The sequence below is a fragment of the Equus quagga genome, chromosome 10 (assembly GCF_021613505.1).
Source record: "Equus quagga isolate Etosha38 chromosome 10, UCLA_HA_Equagga_1.0, whole genome shotgun sequence".
NCBI lineage: Eukaryota > Metazoa > Chordata > Mammalia > Perissodactyla > Equidae > Equus > Equus quagga.
This window is the reverse complement of record NC_060276.1, coordinates 65,806,490-65,828,792: the sequence shown is the minus strand read 5'-3', so window position 1 is coordinate 65,828,792 and position 22,303 is coordinate 65,806,490. Positions and strand designations below refer to the sequence as shown.

At 35.9% G+C, this 22,303-nt stretch overlaps 1 protein-coding gene across 1 annotated transcript in view; it reads right to left on the bottom strand.

Moving 5' to 3' along the window:
* Positions 1 to 22,303, bottom strand: part of ABCB7 (ATP binding cassette subfamily B member 7) — a 114,649-nt gene that overhangs the window by 39,656 nt on the left and 52,690 nt on the right. The window contains exon 5 of the mRNA XM_046673774.1: positions 8,254 to 8,373. Coding sequence (XP_046529730.1) covers positions 8,254 to 8,373 — 120 coding nt within the window. The remainder of the gene's footprint in view (positions 1 to 8,253; positions 8,374 to 22,303) is intronic.

The window sequence follows — 22,303 nt, the reverse complement described above, 5'->3', positions numbered from 1 at the left end:
TATTAAATGGAAAATTCCAGAAATAAACAATTCATAAGTTTTAAATTGCATGTCATTCTGAGTAGAATGATGAAATCTCATGCCATCCCACACTGTCCTGCCTGGGATGCCATGTCACAATGCCTATGTCATTCACCTCATTTCATCTCATCATGTAGGCATTGTATCATCTCACATAATCACAAGGGTAAAAGTGAGAACAGTACAATAAGATATTTTGAGAGAGAGAGACCACATTCACATAACTTTCATTATAGTTATAATTGTTCTATTTTATTATTATTTGTTGTTAATCTCTTACCTTGCCTAATTTATAAAGTAAACTTTACCATAGGTTTGTATGTATAGGAAAAAACAGTATGTATAGGGTTCAGTACTATCCATGGTTTCAGGCATCCATTGCGGGCCTTGGAATGAATTCCTCACAGATAAGGGGGGACTATTATATAAGGTTAATACACAGAAGTCAATCACTTTCTTATATACCTCCAATAAACAATATGGAACTTGAAACTAAAAATATAACACCATTGATATTAGTACCAAAAAGAGAAATAATGAGGTATAAATCTAACAAAACATGTACAAGATCTATATGAGGAAAACTACAAAATTCTGATGAAAGAAATCAAAGAACTAAATGAATGGAGAGATATTTCATGTTCATGAGTAGAATGACTCAATATTGTCATGATGTCAGTTCTTCCTAAACTCGATCTACATATTCAACATAATCCCAACCAAAATCCAAGCAAGTAATTTGGTAGATAAGGACAAAATGATTCTAATTTTTAAACAGAAAAGCAAAAGATACAGAATATCCAACTCAATGTGGAAGAAGAAATCAATGTTGGAGGTCTCACATTACTTGACTTCAAGACTTACCATAAAGCTACAGTAATCAAGACAGTGGAGTACTGGCAAAAGAATAGACAAATAGACTAATGGAACAGAACAGAGTGTCCAGAAATAGACAAATATACACAAATATAGTCAACTGATCTTTGACAAAGGAGCAAAGGCAACCCAGTGTTGAAAGGATAGTCTTTTCAAAAAATGGTGCTGAAACAACTAAATGTGCAAAAGAAAAAAGAATCTAGATAACAACTTCACACCTTCCACAAAAATTAACTCCAAATGGATCATAGACTTAAATGTAAAGCACAAAGCTATAAAACTTCTAGAAGATAACACAAAAGACAATCTAGGTGACCTTGGTTTGGCAATGACTTTAGCTACAACACTAAAGGCACAATTCATGAAATATTGATAAGCTGGACTTCATTAAAATTTAAAACTTTCGTTCTGTGAAAGATACTGTTAAGAGAAGGAAAATACAAGTCACAGATTGAGTGAAAATATTTGCAAAACATCTATCTGATAAAGGACTGATATCCAAAATATACAAAGAACTCTTAAAATTCAACAATAAAAAGATGAACAAGTCAATTAAAAAAGGGCCAAAAGACCTGACAGACATTTCACCAAGAAAGATATACAGATGGCCAATAAGCATATGAAAAGATGCTCAATATCATATATCATTAGGCAAATTCAAATTAGAACAGAAATGAACTACTACTACACATCTATTAGAATGCTTAAAATCCAGAACACTGACAACACCAAATGGTGACAAAAACTCTCATTCATTGCTGGTTGGAATGTAGAATGGTACAGCCACTTTGGAAGACATTTTGACAGTTTCTCATAAAACTAAACATAGTCTTACCATATAATCTAGCAATTTTACTCACTGGTAATTACCCAAAGGAGTTGAAAATTTATGTCACACAAAATCCAGCACACAAATGTTTATTGCAGCTTTATTTATAATTGCCAACATCTGGAAGCAACTAAGATGTCTTTCAACAGAGAATGGATAAACACACTATCGTATATCCATACAATGGATTATTTTTCAGCAATAAAAAGAAATGAACTATCAAGTCACAGAAAGATATGGGTGACTGTGAAACGCACATTACTAAGTGAAAGAAGTCAGTCTAAATGGGTTACAAACTACATGATTCCAAGTCTATGACATTCTAGAAAAGGTAAAATTACAGAGACAAAATGATCAGTGGTTGTCAGGGGTTTGGGAGAACGAAGGGAGAGATGAATAGGTGGAACACATGGTATTTTTTAGGTCAGTGATACGATTCTGTACAATACTTTAATGGTGGATACATGACAATATGCATTTCCCCAAACTCATACAACTGTACAACACAAAGTGTGAATCCTAATGTAAACTATGAACTTAGTTAATAAGAATAACGTATTTTTTTGTAATTGGTTCATCAATTGTAACTAATGTAACTACACTAATGCAAGATGTTAGTAACAGAAGAAACTGACTGGTTTTTGGAGGTGGGGGTAAAGGATATACAGGAACACTCAGTAGTTACTGCTCAATTTTTCTATAAGCCTAAAACTCCTCTAAAATACAGTCTTTTAATTAAAACAATACTCCAGGATACAAACCATACTTCTCAACTTAATTAAAGGCTTTATATAACATTGTTTCATTTTAAAACGTGCTTTTCAAAAAAGTTTTAAAGAATCAAAGTTAAGCAAAAAGTACATGAATCTTTTACTTTTGGTGAGGAAGACTGGCCCTGAGCTGACATCTGTGCCAATCCTCGTCGATTTTTGTATGTGGGATGCTGCCACAGCACGGCTTGGATGAAGTAGTGTATAGTTCTGTGCCCAGGATCCAAACCTGCAAACCCCAGGCCTCTCAAGCGGAGTGTGTGCACTTAACCACTATGCCACCAGGCCGGCCCCCATGAATCTTTTGAAGTTACAAATATCGAGATGGTATTTACTGGAAAACTCTAGCTCCTCCACAAAACCTTCCCTAAATACCTAATTTTGGAACTACTATATAGCTTCATTTATGACTCTCTTTGGTTGTTGATATTATGTTAATATATATTTTATCATTATATTTTTTTCTCTCAATACACTGCAACTCCAAGAGGGCAAGGCCCAAGTTTTATTCATTTTTGTATTCCCAGCTGCCTAGCACAGTACCTTTTACCTAATCGTCATTCAACGAATGTTTGCTCAATACATATTACTGCGGTCTGAATGTTTGTGCCCCACCACCCCCAAATTCATACATTGAATTCTAACCTCCAGGGTAATGGTATTTGGAGTTGGGGTCTTTAGGAGGTGATTAGGTCATGAGGGCAAAGCCCTCATGAGTGTGATTAGTGCCCTTCTAAAAGAGTCCCCAGAGATTCTTCTTACCCCTTACATCATGTGAGGTCACAACATCTGTGAACCACTAGTTTATGGTATTTTGTTACAGTAGTCCAAATGGACTGACACATATCTTATCCCTTACTTTACATAACAGATGCATTCTTGAAGAAAAGGGGTATTAATTATATTTTTATAAATCATACTCTCCCTTGAAATTATTTTATAATTTTAAATACAGTTTAATTTTCATTTCTGATAGCTTATTGATTGAGAATATCTTTTTGTACTTGACAATACTTTAATTTTCTGTGCCCCCAATTTATCTCTCAACTAAGTGGTTCCCAAGATGGTAGTGGTTAGAGAATATGAGTAAACATTTTTATAATATTAAAATAAACATTTGTTTTATGAAATCAGATGATTTCAGTAAATATGTTTTAGATTTTCCTTAAGTCTTAGCATGGTTATATAATATACTAATAGAAATGTTGAATTAAAAAAAAATACTAAGAGGCGCCAGCCCTGCAGCTGAGTAGTTGGGTTAGTGCACCTCACTTCGGCAACCCAGGGTTCCCTGGTTCAGATCCTGGGCACGGACCTACACACTGCTCATCAAGCCATGCTATGGTGGCATCCCACAAAGAAAGACTGGAATGACTTACAACTAGGATATACAACTGTGTACAGGGGCTATGGGGAGTTAAGAAAAAAAAAAAAAAGGAAGACTGGCAACAGATGTTAGCTCAGGGCCAATCTTCCTCAAGAAAAAAAGAAAGGAGGGGCCAGCACAGTGGCGCAGCAGTTAAGTGCGCATGTTCTGCTTCTTGGCTGCCTGGGGTTCGCTGGTTCGGATCCCAGGTGAGGACATGACACCGCCTGGCAAAAGCCATGCTGTGGTAGGCGTCCCACATATAAAGTAGAGGAAGATGGGCATGGATGTTAATTCAGGGCCAGTCTTCCTCAGCAAAAAGAGGAGGATTGGCAGTAGTTAGCTCAGGGCTAATCTTCCTCAAAAACAAAACAAAACAAAACAAAACAAAAAAAGAAAGGAAAAAAAAATCCTTAGAAGATCTCAAAATCCCCAGATTACCAGATTAATGAACATTAATGATGATGTGATACTCCTATGATATATGTGTGGATGGTAAGAAAAGGCACTGAATACAATTTGGAGAGATTTAAGGAATGAAGGCAAATAGTGTTCTCTTGGTCTCTCTCGGTGGCAGAACCCCTAAAATATATCTTATACACAACTCCAACATATTAAAATTTCTGCAACTCGGATAGAAGAAATACCAACCCATTCTCTTGACCTCCTCTGGGTCACAAGGCATCTCTACACAATATAGTTTATCTTAAAAATCTTTGCTGGAGACAATGATAGCCTTAAGACCCTGAGAATCAAAAGAGCAGTAAAAGGCAAATAAGCAAGCAGACGGTGTGCTGTCGTCCCATATGTTAAGCGTGAAATCCTCCTTCCTTTGTCTTCTTCTCACTTGACATTTTTCTCTTTTTGTCTTCCTTCTTCCTCATGGATGACTCAGGCCTCATTATGAAACCACCACAGACTGCTCAGATGACTGGGTGGCATTCATTTAGAGCTGAGAAGGTTCCTCAACCCTGCCCTAAAGGTCCCAGAAGTATGTGGAGGAGGTAGAGGAGACCAGAGTATAAAGGGGCGTAGATCGGTCCAAAGTGCTTATATGTCAAAGCATGTAATCAGGTGGAAGAAAAAATAGGAAGCCAAGGAATAGAAAGGATAATAATCCATCTTTGCACACCAATTATAAATCATACCTGCAATACTACTCAAAAATAAACAATGACCAGGTTTTAAAAATTTGGGAGTGATCATTTTTAAACTGACAGTATAGAACCTGGAAAAACGGTGTTAGGAATGGTTAAATGCTAATACTATGCTCTACATTCCTTAGTTATTCCTAAAGTCTGTAAAAAGAAAACTGTTTTCCTATATCCTCTGGAAGTACAAGCAGGCACTCATTATAACATCTGACAATTTCCTCCTCTTCTTGATTCAAAAGGAATGAAACATACTTTTTGAGGATTGATTTTTCTATAGTCATTTCTGTTTACTTGTAATTAGTTCATATGAGGTTATACTTTCCATTCTATGGGTGCTCAGTATTTGTTGACAGAAGAATCAAATATTAGCCTTCTAAAAATATTTCAGTCATTAAGGAAGTTAGCTTGATCTAGATTTCACACCCTGATATTGACCTGTCACCAAGCAAGAGAAATCTGTATTTTCAAGGATTGGAATTCACTCTAAAAATAAAGTCTAATACAGACGTCATCATTTAAGACTCCTCCCTTTGACTAGTTTAATTAGTCATGTTCTAACCTGTTCTCTTCAATTCAAAAGAAAGTCCAGGAAACAATCTGCCTTTAACTTGTCAGTAAGGTACTTACATTCAGCTAATTAAGGAATAAAAGCCAATTTGCTAATTGTGCTTTGCACAAGAGCTTCGAATAACCTTTATCTTTAAGCAATTTGTAGGTAAAAGACAATTCAGCAACAAGAACTATGCTAAATATGAACATAAACATTTAAAAAATTTCAACATTAGCTACCAAAATTAGATTTGTAATATTGTTCTAATTGTTCGGCTTAAACACGTGGAATAAAGTATGAATTCTTGGTCTGTTGCTCGATATCTTGATTTAAGTCCTCTCCCAGAGAAGGAATCTGGTTCACTGGGAAAGTACTCAACAGGGCCCACAGATGAAAAAGGAGAAAAGAAAATGGACGAAGTCTGACTGCATTGTTTTGGTTTTACTCTCCAATCACTTATTCCCTGTTTCCACTACTGTTTACTTTACTTCCCTACATTTATAACAGGTTTATCTACAGGAACACATTTATCACAGATTCTGTCTGTAGTCGTCTTCTATATCTGTTCTTTTCCTTGGTGAATCCACTAATCTGCATTATTTCAACTATCACCTCCTAATCTCTCTAGCCCTGGGCTCCTTCCTGAGCCTGTCTTGCATTTTGTATTACCAGCTGTCTCGATGTTCCACTAGCACCTCAAACTTAACATACCCAAAACCAAAATTTTCACCTTCCCAAACAAGACCTCCTGTCTTACCACCTACTTCTGTTAAAGGCATTATCATTCTCGGCATCATCTTTGAATCCTATTTCTCTTTTACTTCTAATATATGATCCGTGGCTAAGTCTTACTGACTCTACCTCCCTTACCTCACAATATCTCTGGCATTTTTTCCCTCCATATTACCATCTCTACCACCACTCCAGTACAAACTGCTATTACTTCTCATCTAGACTATTATATTAGCCTCATAACTGGTCAATAAATATTTGCTAAATTGAATGCATGAAACAAAAATAAAAGGTGTCCCTAGTTCAGGTCTCTCACTACCCTAATCCATCTTACACTACAGGGTCAGATAAATTTCCTAAAGTACAGCTCTAACATTATTACTCTTTTACTCAGAACAGAGGTTCCTACTTCCAACATAATTAAATTTTTATTTTACAGTTAAGGTATTTCACATTAGGAGCTCTATCTATCTTTCTAAGACTACTACTAATTCCTCTGAAACATTATCCCCTCGCTGGAACAAGGATGGACTACTCACTTCTCCACACATACTATCCGTTTTCTCTCATCTTGTTCACGTTACTCCTATACCTCTAAGAATCCTCCTTAATCAATCCAGGCCTAACTCAGACAGCACCTCCTCTGTGAAACATTTCCTGACTCCTTATTTTGGTGGTTCTTTCCTTTGAAACCTCTGGACACTTGACTTGTACTTCTTTTAAATCATTTATGCCTTACTTTGTATTATGGCAATAAAATAAAACTTGTCCTATCCTGCATGATTTGAGAGAAGAAATGTGCTTTATTTATATTTAAATACCCTGCAGGGCCAAAAACAGTACTTTGTATGACAAGTTCTCAATAAACATTTTCAGGGTAGGGAAAAGAATGAGTAAATAAAAGGGAACATAAGTGATATAGAGAAGAAGTAAGTGATAAGACGTGGGTTCTAAAACAATATACAGTATTTACCCTTATACGTAAGAGTGATAACCAAATTATAGCCAACCCTCATTTACACTTTTGAGCACTTTTTTTAAACCATATTTCTGATGGAAATCTAAATTTACTTATTTTTAACATATATATTATGTTTTACTATGTACCAGCATTGTTCTAAACCTTTTATATATTATTTAATCCTTATAACAACTCTCTTTTACAAATTGAGAAACTGAGTCACAGAGACTAAGCAATTTGCCCAAGGTTGTAAATTTAGTAAGTGGCAGAGACCAGGATGTCTGACTCCAAACTATATATGTACCACGACTATATACTGTACCTACAGATATATAATTCACTGACTTTAAAATTTGAATAAATTGAAAACAAGATTTTTTTTCTTGAAAGCTAAAAGTCATTATTATATCTTTGCTTTATTAAAATGTGTTAAAGTACAGTGATAAACAGAGGCGGCTGCTAAGATGTAGAAGGCCCCTATACTGAATGGTACCAAAATGTCCAGCTTCTGTGGCTGTTTTATTTATTTATTTATTTATTTATTTAGGTTTTCCTGCTTTTTTCCCTTCATGTCACACTGTTGTTTACCACTTATAGCTATCAATGTGTCTAAAATGTCTTCATCCTCTTTTCAATTTACTGGCAACTGAGAACCAAGGTTATCAGAAATATGTATTAAATAAGAGCCAGCAGCATTCTCAGGAGCTTCCTTTGAAAAGTTCCTCATGCTTTGTTACAACCAACAATCCTGTATCTTACACTAGTTTCAGGAGTGAACTCCATTAAGTTGAGTCTGTTAGAAGTCAGATCCACAGATAAATTGGGCATTACCACATAATTTCTGCTAAGTGCATAAAAAAAGCTATGTAAATGAGGGTCCTAAAAGTTAACAATGATCGCCCAAAAGTAGTTTATACCAGCCCAGTTTCATTACTACAAAATGTCATAGTATTTCTTAGTTATAGCAACAACGCATAATTTCTCCCATTCTTACCTTTGCGCCACCTAAAAATCCCAGAGAAATGGCAACCCTAGCTCGTAGATCTGGCCTGTCCTTGGGCCACACATAAGAAAGCATTGCTTTTATGATTTTCCGACTATCAACATCTTTTAACTGTTGAAAGAAAGAAAACAAAGCAGTAAGTAACATGACATTTCAAATATAACTATATTTCAATAATGCAGAATCAAGCAAATATTTGATAAAAATATGAAAACATTACAAACAGAACTTTTATTCTTAATCTAAGGTCAATTATCTTTCAATCTCAAACTATTTTGGAGAAAAAAACTATTTCAATTGCTTTTAAAAAGCTACTTATTTCTCACTTCCAACTATAGCCATCCTCATACTGCCAAAAAGTTATTCAGTGAGGGCAAGGGGACATGTACTATACATTTATTTCTTATCTATTAAGCTATCAAAACATTACATAAAATTTAAGAAACATTTCCCTATTTCCATCTTTGTGGTCAAAATCTTTACATACTTCTGGGCTCTTTCAGTATGGTTATTTAAAATAGTCTGGAGACCTACTCATGATAGAGCAGAGTTACAATACAGTGTTTAGGAAAGTAGGAGTCTTAGCGTTGACTATATATAACAGGGATTGAGTTATTAAAAGTTTCAACAAAAATGTAATTTTCCAGTCATGCTTAATCTGACCTAAATCTAGCTTACATTTTTCTTTTTCCCAAGGAAACATTCTCATTGAATCTGTTTGTTTCAGTTTCAGCTTTTATTGGCAGAACATTCAAAATCAAAATCATACTTCCTAAAGCCAAAGAAAGAAGATAAATACATATATATTCCAAAACTACCATATTATTATAGTTGGTAAAATAATCCCCATTTCAAAAACTGAAGTATCCATTTCTGGAAAAGGTATTGAAAAGAAAACAAAAAAAGTTAACACTCGTTGGTGAAGGTGTATAGAAATGAGTACTCTAATACACTGTTAATGGGAGAGTACACCAAAACAATCTTTTTGGAAAGCAATTTGATATCTACCATAAACTTTTAAAATAATTCTGCCCTTTGTCTCAAGAATTTCACTTTAAAAAAATACTTAAGAGTATGCTCCAAGTTGAATCAATCTTACTTCCTACAAGTCTCTTCAATCTGTGTACTTCTTTGTACTTTCACCACCAACTAAACCAAGCTATCATCACTTCTCACCTAAAGCACTGCAACAACTTCCTAACTGATCTCCCTGCCCCCACTCTGCTCCCTGTCCATTAGTTCACCTTGCATCAGACATAACTCCCAGCTTAAATCCCTTCAGTGGATCCTACCACTCTTAGGATAAAGAACAAAGTGCATAACATGACTTACGTGGCTCTGCTTGGCCTAGTCCCTGACTACCTTTCTAGCAATCTCTTATACCACAGCTTTAAGTATTCATGCCACAGTGGCTCTATTTCGGTTCCTCAAAAATGCCATAATCCCTCCTGCCTCAGGGCCCTTGCACAATACCATTCACTCTGTCTGGAATAATCTCTCTCTGCAATCTCTTCCAACTAGTTAACTGCCAGCTCAACCAGTATTTCCTTAATGAGGTCTTCTCTATCCCCAGTCAGGATCCTCAGCTGTATCCTCTCACAGAACAGTATTCCTTTCTTTCAGAGTATCCATTTCAGTTATAAACTACATATAGAACAGTGTGATTATCTGATTACCATCTGTTCTCTTACTAGAATTTAAATTTCATATGAGTAGTAACTTTGTTTTGTGGTCACTGTTGTAACCCAATACCAAATACAGTGGTTGACATACAGTAGCTACTCAACAAATATTTATTGAGCAAGGGAATGAAAAATTTAGCTGTAAAGATGTTTATTCCCTTGCTGTAATAATAGGGAAAAAACTGGAAACAGCCTAAATAATCAAGAGAGAAGAACCATGTAAACAAATTACAGTGACTGCATTCAACAAAATACAGCCATACAGAAATATATGTAGTGACAAAGAAACACATTAGGTTAAAAAAACAAAGTACAAAACCTAGTTTTCATGAAAAAAAATGTGATATGTGTATAAGTTTACACATGTACACAAACAGATCAGGAAAGCAATACCCCCCAAAGTGTTAATATCAATAGCTGTGAGTAGATGGAATCATTGACGATTTTTTACATTTTTCCTTTTGCTTGCTTGTATTTTCGGTAGTTCACACATAATAAGAAAAAAATTTAATTCATTTTGAGGAGGAAAAGTTACATAACTTCAATTAGATTTGCACAGCAATGAATCGGGGAGAAACTGTCAACATATAAGAAACCCAGGCCAACACAGATTACACAAGGTCGTTTTATATTACGCTTATTCTTCCTAAGGTTCAGCAAACTATTTTTCTAGTCTCTTTTAGTCATTTTATTCACTAAAGAGCAACAGAAATAAAACTGTTCATATTGTACTGAAAACAGGACTATCTTCCTGAATTGCTTTAAATACATAAGATGACAAAAACATGAAATGCTGAAAAGTATAGTTGCTTTTTTTATTGAGGTAACACTGGTTTATAACACGATATAGATTTCAGGCGTACATCATTATAATTCGGCTTCTGTATACACTAAATTGTGTTCACAACCAAAATTCTACTTTCCATCTGCCACAGTACAAAAGACTCCTTTTACTCATTTCCCCCTCCCCCCACCTCCCTTCCCTCTGGTAACCACCCATCTGTTTTCCGTATCTATGTATTTGTTTGGTTGTCATTTTTTTTTTCATTCTTCCACATGGGTGAAATCATACAATGTTTGTCTTTCTCTGCCTGACCTCAAGATCTATCCATGTTGTTGCAAATAGCAAGATTTCATCTTTCTTATGTTATCTTCTTTATCCACTCATCTGTTTGTGGGCACTTAAGTTATTTCCATCTCTTGGTTATTGTAAATAATGCTGCAATGAACAGAGGGGAACATATATCTTTCAAATCAGTGCTTTCATATTCTTTGGATAAATACCCAGAAGTGGAATAGCTTGATTGTATGGCAGTTCTATTCTTAATACTACTACATACTGTTTTCCATAGTGGCTGAGCCAATTTACATTCCCCACCAGCAGTGCACAAGGGTTCCCTTTTCTTGACATTTTCTCCAATACTTGTTATTTCTTGTCTTTGTAAAAGCCATCCTGATGGATGTGAGGTGATATCTCATTGTAGTTTTGATTTGCATCTCCCTAACAATTAGAGATGTTGAACATCTCTTCACGTGTTTGTTCACCATCTGTATGTCTTCACTGGAAAGATGTCTATTCAGATCCTCTGCCCATTTTTTGATTGGGTTATTTATTTTTTTGTTGTTGAGTTGTATGAGTACTTTATATATTTTGTTTATTAGCTCTCATTGGATGTATGACTTGCAAATATCTTCTCCCAAATGGTAAGATGTCTTTTTGTTTCGTTGATGGTTTCCTTTGCTGTGCAGAAGCTTTTTAGTTTGATGTAGTCCTATTTGTTTATTTTTTCCTTTGTTTCCCTTGCCTGAGGAGACATATTTGAAGAGATACTACTAAGACCGCTGTCAAAGACCATACTGCCTATGTTTTCTCGGAGGAGTTTTATGGTGTCAGGTCTTAAAACCAAAGTCTTTAATCCATATTGAGCCAATTTTTGTGTACGGTGTAAGATAATGGTCTACTTTCATTCTTTTGCATGTGGCTGTCCAGTATTCCCAACACCATCTATTGAAGTCATTTTCCTTTTTCCATTATATGTTCTTGGCTCCTTTGTCAAAATCAGCTGTCCATAAATGTGTGGGTTTATTTCTGGGCTCTAAATTCTGTTCCACTGATCTGTGTGTATGTTTGTCTGACAGTACAATGCTGTTTTGGTTATTATAGCTTTGTAGTATACTTTGAGATCAGGGATTATGATGCCTCCAGCTTTGTTCTTTTTAATCAGGACTGCTTTGGCTATCCGAGGGTCTTCTGTTGTTTCATATAAATTTTAGGATTCTTTGTTCTATTTCTAAGAGAAACGTTACTGGAATTTTCATAGGGATTGCATGGAACCTGTAGATTTCTTTAGGAAGTATGGACATTTAACTATGTTAATTCTTCAAATCCATGAGCAGAAAATCTATCCATTTCTTTGTGTCTTCTTCAATTTCTTTCAACAATGCCTTATAGTTTCCCACGTACAGGTCTTTCACCTCCTTGGTTGAGTTTATTATATGTATTTCATTCTTTTTGTTGTGATTGTAAATGAGATTGTTTTCTTGATTTCTCTTTCAGGTTAGTGTATAGAAATGCAACTGATTTTTGTATGTTGATTTTGGACCCTGCAACTGTATTTGTTCATTAATTCCAACAGTGTTCTGGTGGCTTCTTTAGGTTTTCTATATATAGAATCATGTCATCAGCAAACAGCGAGAGTTTTACTACTTCCTTTCCAATTTGGATACCTTTTACTTCCTTTTCTTGCCTAACTGGTCTGGGCAAAACCTCCAATTACTAGGTTGAATAGCAGTGGTGAGAGTGGGCAACCTTGTCTTGTTCCTGTTCTCAGAGGCATGGCTTTCAGTTTTTCACCATTAAGTATGATGTTGGCTGTGGCTTTGTCATATACGGCCTTTATTATGTTGAGGTATTTTCCTTCTATGCCCTTTTTTTTGAGGAAGATTAGCCCTGAGCTAACATTTGCCGTGAATCCTGCTCTTTTTGCTGAGGAAGACTGGCCCTGAGCTAACATCCATGCCCAGCTTCCACTATTTTATGTGCGATGCCTGCCACAGCATGGCTTGACAAGCAGAGTGTAGGTTCACACACGGGATCCAAACTGGTGAACCTCGGGCCGCCAAATCAGAACGTGCAAACTTAACCACTGCACCACTGGGCTGGCCCCCTTCTATGCCCATTTTATTGAGAGTTTTTATCAGAAATGGATGTTACAATTTTGTCAAATGCTTTCTCTGCATCTAATGAGACGATCATGTGAGTTTTATTCTTCATTTTATTAATGTGGGGTGTCACGCTGATTGATTTGCAGATGTTGAACCCTCCGTGAATACCTGGAATAAATCCCACTTGATCATGGTGTATGATCCTTTTAATGTATTGTTGTATTCGATTTGCTAATATTCATTGAGAATTTTTGCATCTACGCTCATCAGCAACATTGGCCTGTAATTCTTTTGTGTGTTGTGCTTTTTTGGTTTTGGTATCAGGGTAAGGCTGGCCTCATAAAATGACTTCAGAAATGTCCCATCCTAGTCAATTTTTTGTTACAGTTTGAGAAGAATAGGTATTAAGCATTCTTTGAATCTTTGGTAGAATTCATCGGAGAAGGTATATGGTCTCGCACATTTGTTTTTAGGGGAGGTTTCTGACTATTGTTTCAATCTCCTTGCTAGTGATTGGTCTTTTCAGATTCTCTATTTCTTATTGATTCAGTTTTTGAAAGTTGTATGATTCTAAGAATTTATCCATTTCTTCTACATTATCCAATTTATTGTGGTACAGTTTTTCATATTCTCTTATAATCTTCTGTGTTTCTGTGGCATCCGTTGTAATTTCTCCTCTTTTGCTTCTGATTTTACTTATTTGAGCCTTCGTTTTTCTTAGTGAGTCTAGCTAAAAGCTTATCAATTTTGTTTACCTTTTCAAAGAACCAGCTCTTAGTTTCACTAATCTTTTCTGTTGTCATTTTGGCCTCTATTTCATGTATTTCTGCTCTGATATTTATTATTTCCTTCCTTCTAATGACTTTTTCATTTGTTCTTTTTCTAGTTCTTTCAGGTGTACTGCTAAATTGTTTATTTGATACTTTTCTTCTTTTTTGAGGTAGGCATGTATTGCCATAAATTTCCCTCTTAGTATCACTTTTTCTGCATCCCAAAGATTTTGGTATGTCATATTTTCATTTATCTCCAGGAAATTTTTTACTTCTCCTTTGATTTCTTCATTAATCCAATAATTGTTCAGAAGCATGTGGTTTATTCTCCACATATTTACGGCTTTTCCAGTTTTCTTCTTCTAGTTCATTTCTAGTTTCATACTGTGTGGTCAGAAAAGATACTTGATATGATTTCAATCTTCTTAAGTTTATTGAGACTTGTTTTATTTCCAAATATATGGTCTACTCTTGAGAATGGTCTATGTGCACTTGAGAAAATTGTGTATTCTTCTGCTTTTGGAGGGAATGTTCTATGTACATCTATTAAGTTTGTCTGGTTTAATGTTTCATTTAAGGCCAATTTTTCCTTGGTGACTTTCTGTCTAGATGATCTATCCATTGATGGAATGAGGTATTAATGTCTCCTACTATTATTGTGGTGCTGCCAATTTTCCCCTTTAAGTCTGTTAATAATTGCTTTATATATTTTGGTGATCCTATGTTAGGTGTACATATATTAATAAATGTTATGTCTTCTTGATGGATTGTCCCCTTTATCATTATATAATGTCCATCACTGTCTGTTGTTATCTTTTTTGACTTGAGGCCTATTTTCTATGATATAAGTTTGGCTATGCCTGCTTTCTTTTGGTTGCCATTGGCTTGGAGTATATCATCTTCCATCCCTTCACTTTGAGCCTATGATTGTCTTTAGAGCTGAGTTGGGTCTCCTGGAGGCAGCATATTGTTGGGTCTTATTTTTTAATCCATTCAACTGCTGTGTGTCTTTTGATTGGTGGATTCAATCTATTTACATGTAGGGCGATTAATATGAGGTCTTAATACTGCCATTTTATCTTTTGTTTTCTGGTTGTTCTATCTATATTTCCACTGTGTCTTTTTCCTTGAATTTCTGTCTGCCATTTCAATTTGGTAGTTTTATGTAATGGGTTTCTCAGTTTCCTTTTTTTGTTTCAGGTCTCTGCTCTGAATTTTTGTTTTTGGATACCATGAGGTTTGTATAAAAGGTCTCATGGTTAAGATAGTCCTTTTTCTGCTTATAGCATCTTCTTTTCATTTGCCTATACAGGTTCCATTCTTTTCCTCTTCCTCCTCTATGCTTTTGTTGTTGCAAATTATCCCTTTTTATGTTGTGAGTTCATTATCAAATTAAAGTGACTATAGTTATTTTTAATGCTTTCTTTCCCTTTAACCTCTACAATATAATTAAGGTTTACCAACTTATTCCGAGATAGAGTTGAAATTTTCTGATTCTGTCTGTTTATCTATCACCTTGCTCAATGTTTTGTGTACCTTTGACTTTTTGTTTCAGGTAGGAGAGCTCCTTTCAACATTTCTTGTAAGGTAGGTCTAGTGACAGTGAATTCCCTCAGCTTTTGTTTGTCTGGGAAAGCCTTTATTTCTCCTTCATATCTGAAGGATAACTTTGCTGGATAGAGTATTCTTGGTTGATAGTTTTTATCTTTCAATAATTTGAATATATCATCCCACTCTCTTCTAGCCTGCAGAGTTACTGCTGAGAAATCTGCTGATAGCCTAATGGGGGTTCCCTTGTATATTACTGTTTTTCCCTTCCCTGGTTGCCTTATTATTCTTTCTTTCTCTTTGACTTTTGACAGTTTTATCATGTGCCTTTGAGAAGGTCCTTCTGTGTTGAGATAAATGGGTGTTCTATTAACTTCACAGATCTGAATATCCAGTGCCTTCCCCAGGTTTGGGAAGTTCTCAGCTATTATCTCTTTAAATAAGCTCTTTGCTTGCTTCTCCCTTTCTCCTCCTTCTGGGATATCCATTATCCTTATGTTGCCCTTTCTAGTGGAGTCAGTTAATCCTCATAGTATTTCTATATTTTTAAAAAAATCTTAGTTCTGTCTCCCCTTTGGAAGTATAGTTCTTAATGTTTTATTTTATACACATATATACTCACACATGGTCTCATAATTGGTAAGGTATTTTTAAAAAGGGAATAACACTAAGTTTAAAATTCACTTTTTCAATGGAAGTATTACTAAATATATATAATTTAATGCATTATAACACAAACTGGAGTATTTCAATCACTTTCCCATTTCACAAGCTTTGTGTCTTATTTTTCTTGATGGAATAATGGCAAAAAGGTCCTGTTTCGTTATATATTTAGAAACACTCTCTCCCATCAAAACCTTCTACAACACACCCCAAAATTTTTTCAATAAGGACACAGGGAAGTTATGGCTAAGAGCAAGAAAATCATTCTAGTTGGCTTAATAATGCATAAAATGTCACCACTTCATTTAATGAAATGGGTTCTCAAGTTGTATAATCATGCATTACGAGTCCATTAAGCTGTAAAGTACATGACTTCAGTTATAGTTTGGATAAACTATAAAGTTTGAAAAATAATCTTTTTTTTTAAAGTGGAGGCCAAATCAAAGAGGCATTTCAAAGGCTGAGGCATATTTTTAAAAAATTTTAAAACAACTTATTCCTGCTGTACAAGAGTAAAATAAAATTGGAAGCTTCAATACAGATCCTGAAAGACAATATACGACCTTTCAGTATCACCACAGTTAATTCATACTGGACACCCAATGGTAATCCTGAAAGGCGAAGAGTTCTTTAAAGCTGAAAAGAGTCCAGCCACAAGCTTGAGAGTCAATTAGACATCATCTTCACATCAACTAATCCTTTCATTTCAGACTAAGCAACACAAATAGCACATACACCATTGTAAGATCGCATTCTTTTTTTTTTTGAGGAAGATTAGCCCTCAGCTAACTGCTGCCAATACTCCTCTTTTTGCTGAGGAAGACTGGCCCTAAGCTAACATCCATGCCCATCTTCCTCTACTTTATACATGGGACGCCTGCCACAGCATGACTTTTTGCCAAGAGGTGCCATGTCCACACATGGGATCTGAACCGGTGAACCCTGGGCCACCGAGAAGCAGAATGTGCACACTTAACCACTGTGCCACTGGGCCGGCCCCAAGATCGCATTCTTAAAGAAAGAGTGGGAAATGTAGGAAATGGTCAAGGAGGATAACAATAAATTGGATTATTTGAAAACCCACTGTGTAAAGAGTAATTATAGTACAGGGAAAAAACCCCTGAAAGATTTAAGGAAGGGATGTTCTTTTTCAAGGGTCAAAATTTCTGAAGTAACCAATGGTTGATATCATATTTTTTCTTTAAGCCCCATTTATAGAATTTAAAGGATATGAAGTTCTTTAAATTTTCTGTTTATCATTTTCACAATAAATAGAATTTTGAAGTTATTTGAAAAACATAACTGTGATGACTATCTCATGACAAGAAAAGCTCTCTAAAATTGAACACTATAGAAATATCATTAAAAGGCCTATAAAAGTAGGAGTAAATATACTTTCCTCCTCTGCTAACAATATATACAACGTGGCATTCTTGCTGTAACTAAATAGCCTCAAATTTAAAACATGGAATTGATATTTTAAGCCCCATTACAATGTAAAACTAGTACTGCTAGTATGAGGAATAAGTTTTCAGAAAGGTCTCAACTATATACTGGAATTAACTAGGCATAATAAAGGAAAGCAATTAGATTCAGAAAGAAAACACAAGGGTAAGAAGGAATTCAAATTGGCTCACTAAGATCTTTGCATGGTTACAAAACTGTATTGCTCCCCACACCCCCGGAAATGTCTTCAGAAGAAAACATTTGGAAACATCAGAGAGCTGTCAAAGATGAGATGAAAGTAGCTGAAAATAAGGAGGACCAAAAGAAAAAAGCAGGTGCCAGAGAAAGAAACTTGATTGATACCAGAAACAAGGCTCAATATTTGTTCAATTAATGAATTAATTTATCTTTTCTTAAACACATGAGGACAAATTCTTATTAATAAACAGGAGGTACACCAAATACGTTATTAAGTTATCACAACTTTTGACAGATTTTTAAATATTTACTTATTTGCTATTAATATAGCTTCATAAGCCATATGAGGCTGGGCAGACAAGAAGAAATAATGAAAGGAGTATCTACCTGCACACAGGGAGCTGAAACAACAGACTCACAGCTCAGTGGACCAAAAAAAGACATAAACTGGAAGCACTTGACTCAAAAGGGTATAACTGGAAAGCCACAACTTGTACTGCTTCTATGAAGCAGTGTTCAATTCAACAGCATGACCTGAGGGAGAGATGCAGTAGCTCACACCCATAAGTACTGTATGTGACTACTGATAGCTAATACCCATGTGGACAAGGCAAAAAAAAGACAATAAAAAAAAATCAAAACACATCTGGAGCAGGTACTTGGTAGAATCTTCAGATATTAAAGATAAGTGTATATTAACAAACTGAATACGTTTTGCTTCTCATATTGGTAACTTCATCTCTCTCACCAAAAAAGGTTGTGAAGCACTGAAGCAAGAGCAAGTTTTTCCACCAAGAGCTCATTTCTTTCAACAGAACGAAGCCCATTGGGCTTTGACAGGAAAATGAAAGAGTAAGAAAAAACAAAATGATCTTTTAATAAAGGGAGGAGAATCACTTTTTCTTTAGATGATGAGGAATGTATCTAAGAATTCCAGTTTTAGAGACATTCCTTCTAGCGCACACAAGCAAGGGATTGGCTTAGAAAATTAATTGGGGGCAAAATCTGTGGTGAGAAAGAAAAAGTATACCCAAAAAATTTGGAAGTTATTTGTTTTGTATAAATGTGGTCTATAGGCTGAATGTTTTCTCCCTAAAGAATTAATTTAGCAGAGAATTTGGAAGTACCCACAACTTTGGGTATAAGCAAACTGTCCAGAGAAGAGAACTAACTCTTCAATCCAAGCTAAAGGTAACTAACTGCAATTAAAGGAATAATTTTAACCAGTACTACAATACTGTTATGAAAAATAGTGGCTTGATAAAAGCCAGGTCAAAAAGTAAGTTAAGCAGATATCTAATGGAAAAGTTCAGAGGGTAACTGGAAAACTTTTCCCACATTATTTGGAACATAAGTATAGTGAGTTTATGAAGGGGAGAAGAAAGAGTATATTAATTGTCAGGAAAAGCTTTGCAATTATTGTTCCTTTCTCTATACCTCGAGGTTTGTTTGAATGACATCAGCATCATGGCGGAGTGAGCTTGCCTGGGACTCTCTTCCCTCCAACACACAACAAAAAGGAGCAACCATATTCCAACAGAAAACACCCTAAAAGCACAAAAATCCTCAGAGTCACGGGAACCACACGACCAAGGGCAGAAAGGCTGGAGCACCTCTCTGAGGAGCTGGAACGGGGAAGAGAGATCATTGCTCCCTCCCCTAAAGACTGCAGTGGCTGCCATGGGAGGCTCCATGAGGGAAGGTGTGGGGGAGGGGTCACGCGTCCACAGGATCACCCAGGACTCCCTAGCGCCCTTGCAGCCTAGAGGGAAGCCCTCTACCAGGCTGAAAGCTTTCGGGTGGGGTGACCTCACCAAGCCAAGACCCCAGGAGACCAGACAGAGCTGATCAGGAAATGCAGGACTGCACACAGAAGAAAGCGTCCCTCCCCCAACCCGCACCATGCCATCTCAGCTGAAGGCAAAGGGCTCAGAATACATGACTCTCGACCCCCATCAAGTGGTGATAGGCTGTAACGGCAACTGAATAGTATCACAATGGGAAATACCGATCCTTCCAGTATCAGGCCATTCATCAATTCTCCAGATGAGAGAGAAAACGAGAAGCACCCAGAATAAAGTCCTCGGGATGCAGAAATAAGTAAACTAAATGACCATGAATTCAAAATAGCTATTGTCAAAAAACTCAATGAGGTAAAAGAGAATATAGAGAAACAATTCAACGAGTTCAGGAGCTACTTCACAAAAGAGATTGAAACTATAAAGAAGAATCAATCAGAAATATTAAAGATGAAAGACACAATGGAAGAGATAAAACAAAATACGGATTCCCTGAATGCTCGTGTGGACATCATAGAGGAGCAAATCAGCATAATCGACGATAGAAATATTGAAATGCTCCAGACAGAGGAGGAGAGAGAACAGAGACTAAAAAGAAATGAAGAAAGTCTCCGAGAAATATCCAACTCAGTGAGGAAATGCAACATAAGAATTATAGGTATCCAAGAAGGTGAAGAGAAGGAGAATAGAGCAGAAAGCATTCTCAAAGAAATAATAGCAGAGAACTTCCCAAATCTAGGGAATGAGAGGGAAATGTGTGTGGAGGAAGCTTCCAGATCTCCTAGATTTGTCAATGTAAAAAGACCTACTGCAAAGCATATAGTAGTAAAACTGGCACAGATGAATGACAAAGAAAGAATACTCAAGGCAGAAGAAAATAACCTACAAAGGAACTCCTATCAGGCTCTCAGCAGATTTCTCTGCAGAAACCTTACAAGCTAGGAAAGAATGGAATGACATATACAAAGCTTTAAAAGATAAAAATCTTCAGCCAAGAATACTCTATCCAGCAAAAATATCCTTCAGATATGAGGGAGAAATTAAATCTTTCCCAGACAAACAAAAGCTAAGGGACTTCGTAGCCACGAGACCTCCCATACAAGACATCTCCAAGAAGGCCCTCATACCTGAAAAAATAAAAAAGGTAGAAAGGGGTCACAAAACACAGAGTGAGGAGACAGATAGAATCATAAAAGGATAGCAAATATTCAACTATAGCATTAGAATAAAGGGAAGGAAAACAGCAAAAGCAAAGACAATCTTGTCACTTTAACCACAAACTCACAACACAAGTTGGAATAAGATATGAGAATAATAACTTAGGAGGGGAGGAGGAAAGGGACAGAATCAGTTTAGACTATGGAAATAAAAGGCCATCAGAAAATGGACTATGTTATGCACGAGATTCTGAATACAAACTTTAGGGTAGCCACTAAACTAAAAAGCAGACCAGAGTCACAAAAAATAAATAAGGAAAAAACAAACAAACACAGCATTAAAAATTGTATAATTCAATGGGTAGACCAAAACACACAGGAAGAGAAACAAAGGAAATGCAGGAAAACCAGAAAAGGAGTGACAGAATGACAGCATTAAGCCCTCATACATCAATAATCACCCTCAATGTAAACGGACTGAACTCTCCAATAAAAAGACACAGAGTGGCAAAATGTATTAAAGAACAAGATCTAACAATATGTTGCCTCCAGGAAACACATCAAAGCTCCAATGACAAATACAAACTCAGAGTGAAGGGGCGGAAGATGATACTCCAAGCTAATGGCAAACAAAAGAAAACAGGTGTCACCATACTTATATAAGACAAAGTAGACTTCAAGATAAGACAGGTAAAGAGAGACAAAGAGGGGCAGTATATAATGATCAAAGGGACACTCCATCAAGAAGAAATAATGCTTATAAATATCTATGCAACCAACACAGGAGCACTAAAGTTCATAAAGCAACTATTAACAAACCTAAAAGAACATATGAAAAATAACACAATAATAGTAGGAGAGTGCAACACCCCACTCACATCATTGGACAGACCATCCAGACAGAAAATCAACAAGGAAACAGTGGAATTAATGAAAAGCTAGAACAGTTGGACTTAATAGACATATATAGAACACTCCATCCCAAAACAGCAGAATACACATTCTTCTCAAGTGCGCATGGATCACTCAAGGATAGACCATATGTTGGGAAACAAGGCAAGCCTCTATAAATTTCAAAACATTGAAATATACCTCAAGGTTTATTTTCCAAGCTGTTGGTCTGAAACCACAACAAAGAGCTTATCTAGCAGTGAAAAGGCCCTAAGAAAAAATGGCTTATGCTCCATATGAGATGGATTTGTATTCAATAGTCAATTTAATAATTTATAATAGAAAATAACTACCAAGCTGACTGATATTCGCATTGGCCAGTCAGTGAATTCTCTATCCCAAAGGGAAGTTAGATGATAAATTAATAAAGATCATAGGGCTGCATAATGATGGATGAAATCAGAGCTAGGAAACAGTCTCTTCATGTCATTCAGGTACTCTTCTCCACTGGTCTGTGTCTACTCATTTTAACAAGCCTGGAGATTCCTTATTCCATTATCTCCCCAATCCTCCAACTTTTAATATTCCAAGTTGCTGTTTCACTTCTTCTGATTATATCAAGATTATACCACAGCTCTCTGATTGCTCCAGTCAGTGCTAATCTCTCTTTTAATACTGCTAGCTTCTGACTATATCCAATGAATGAAGATATGTTTCTAACA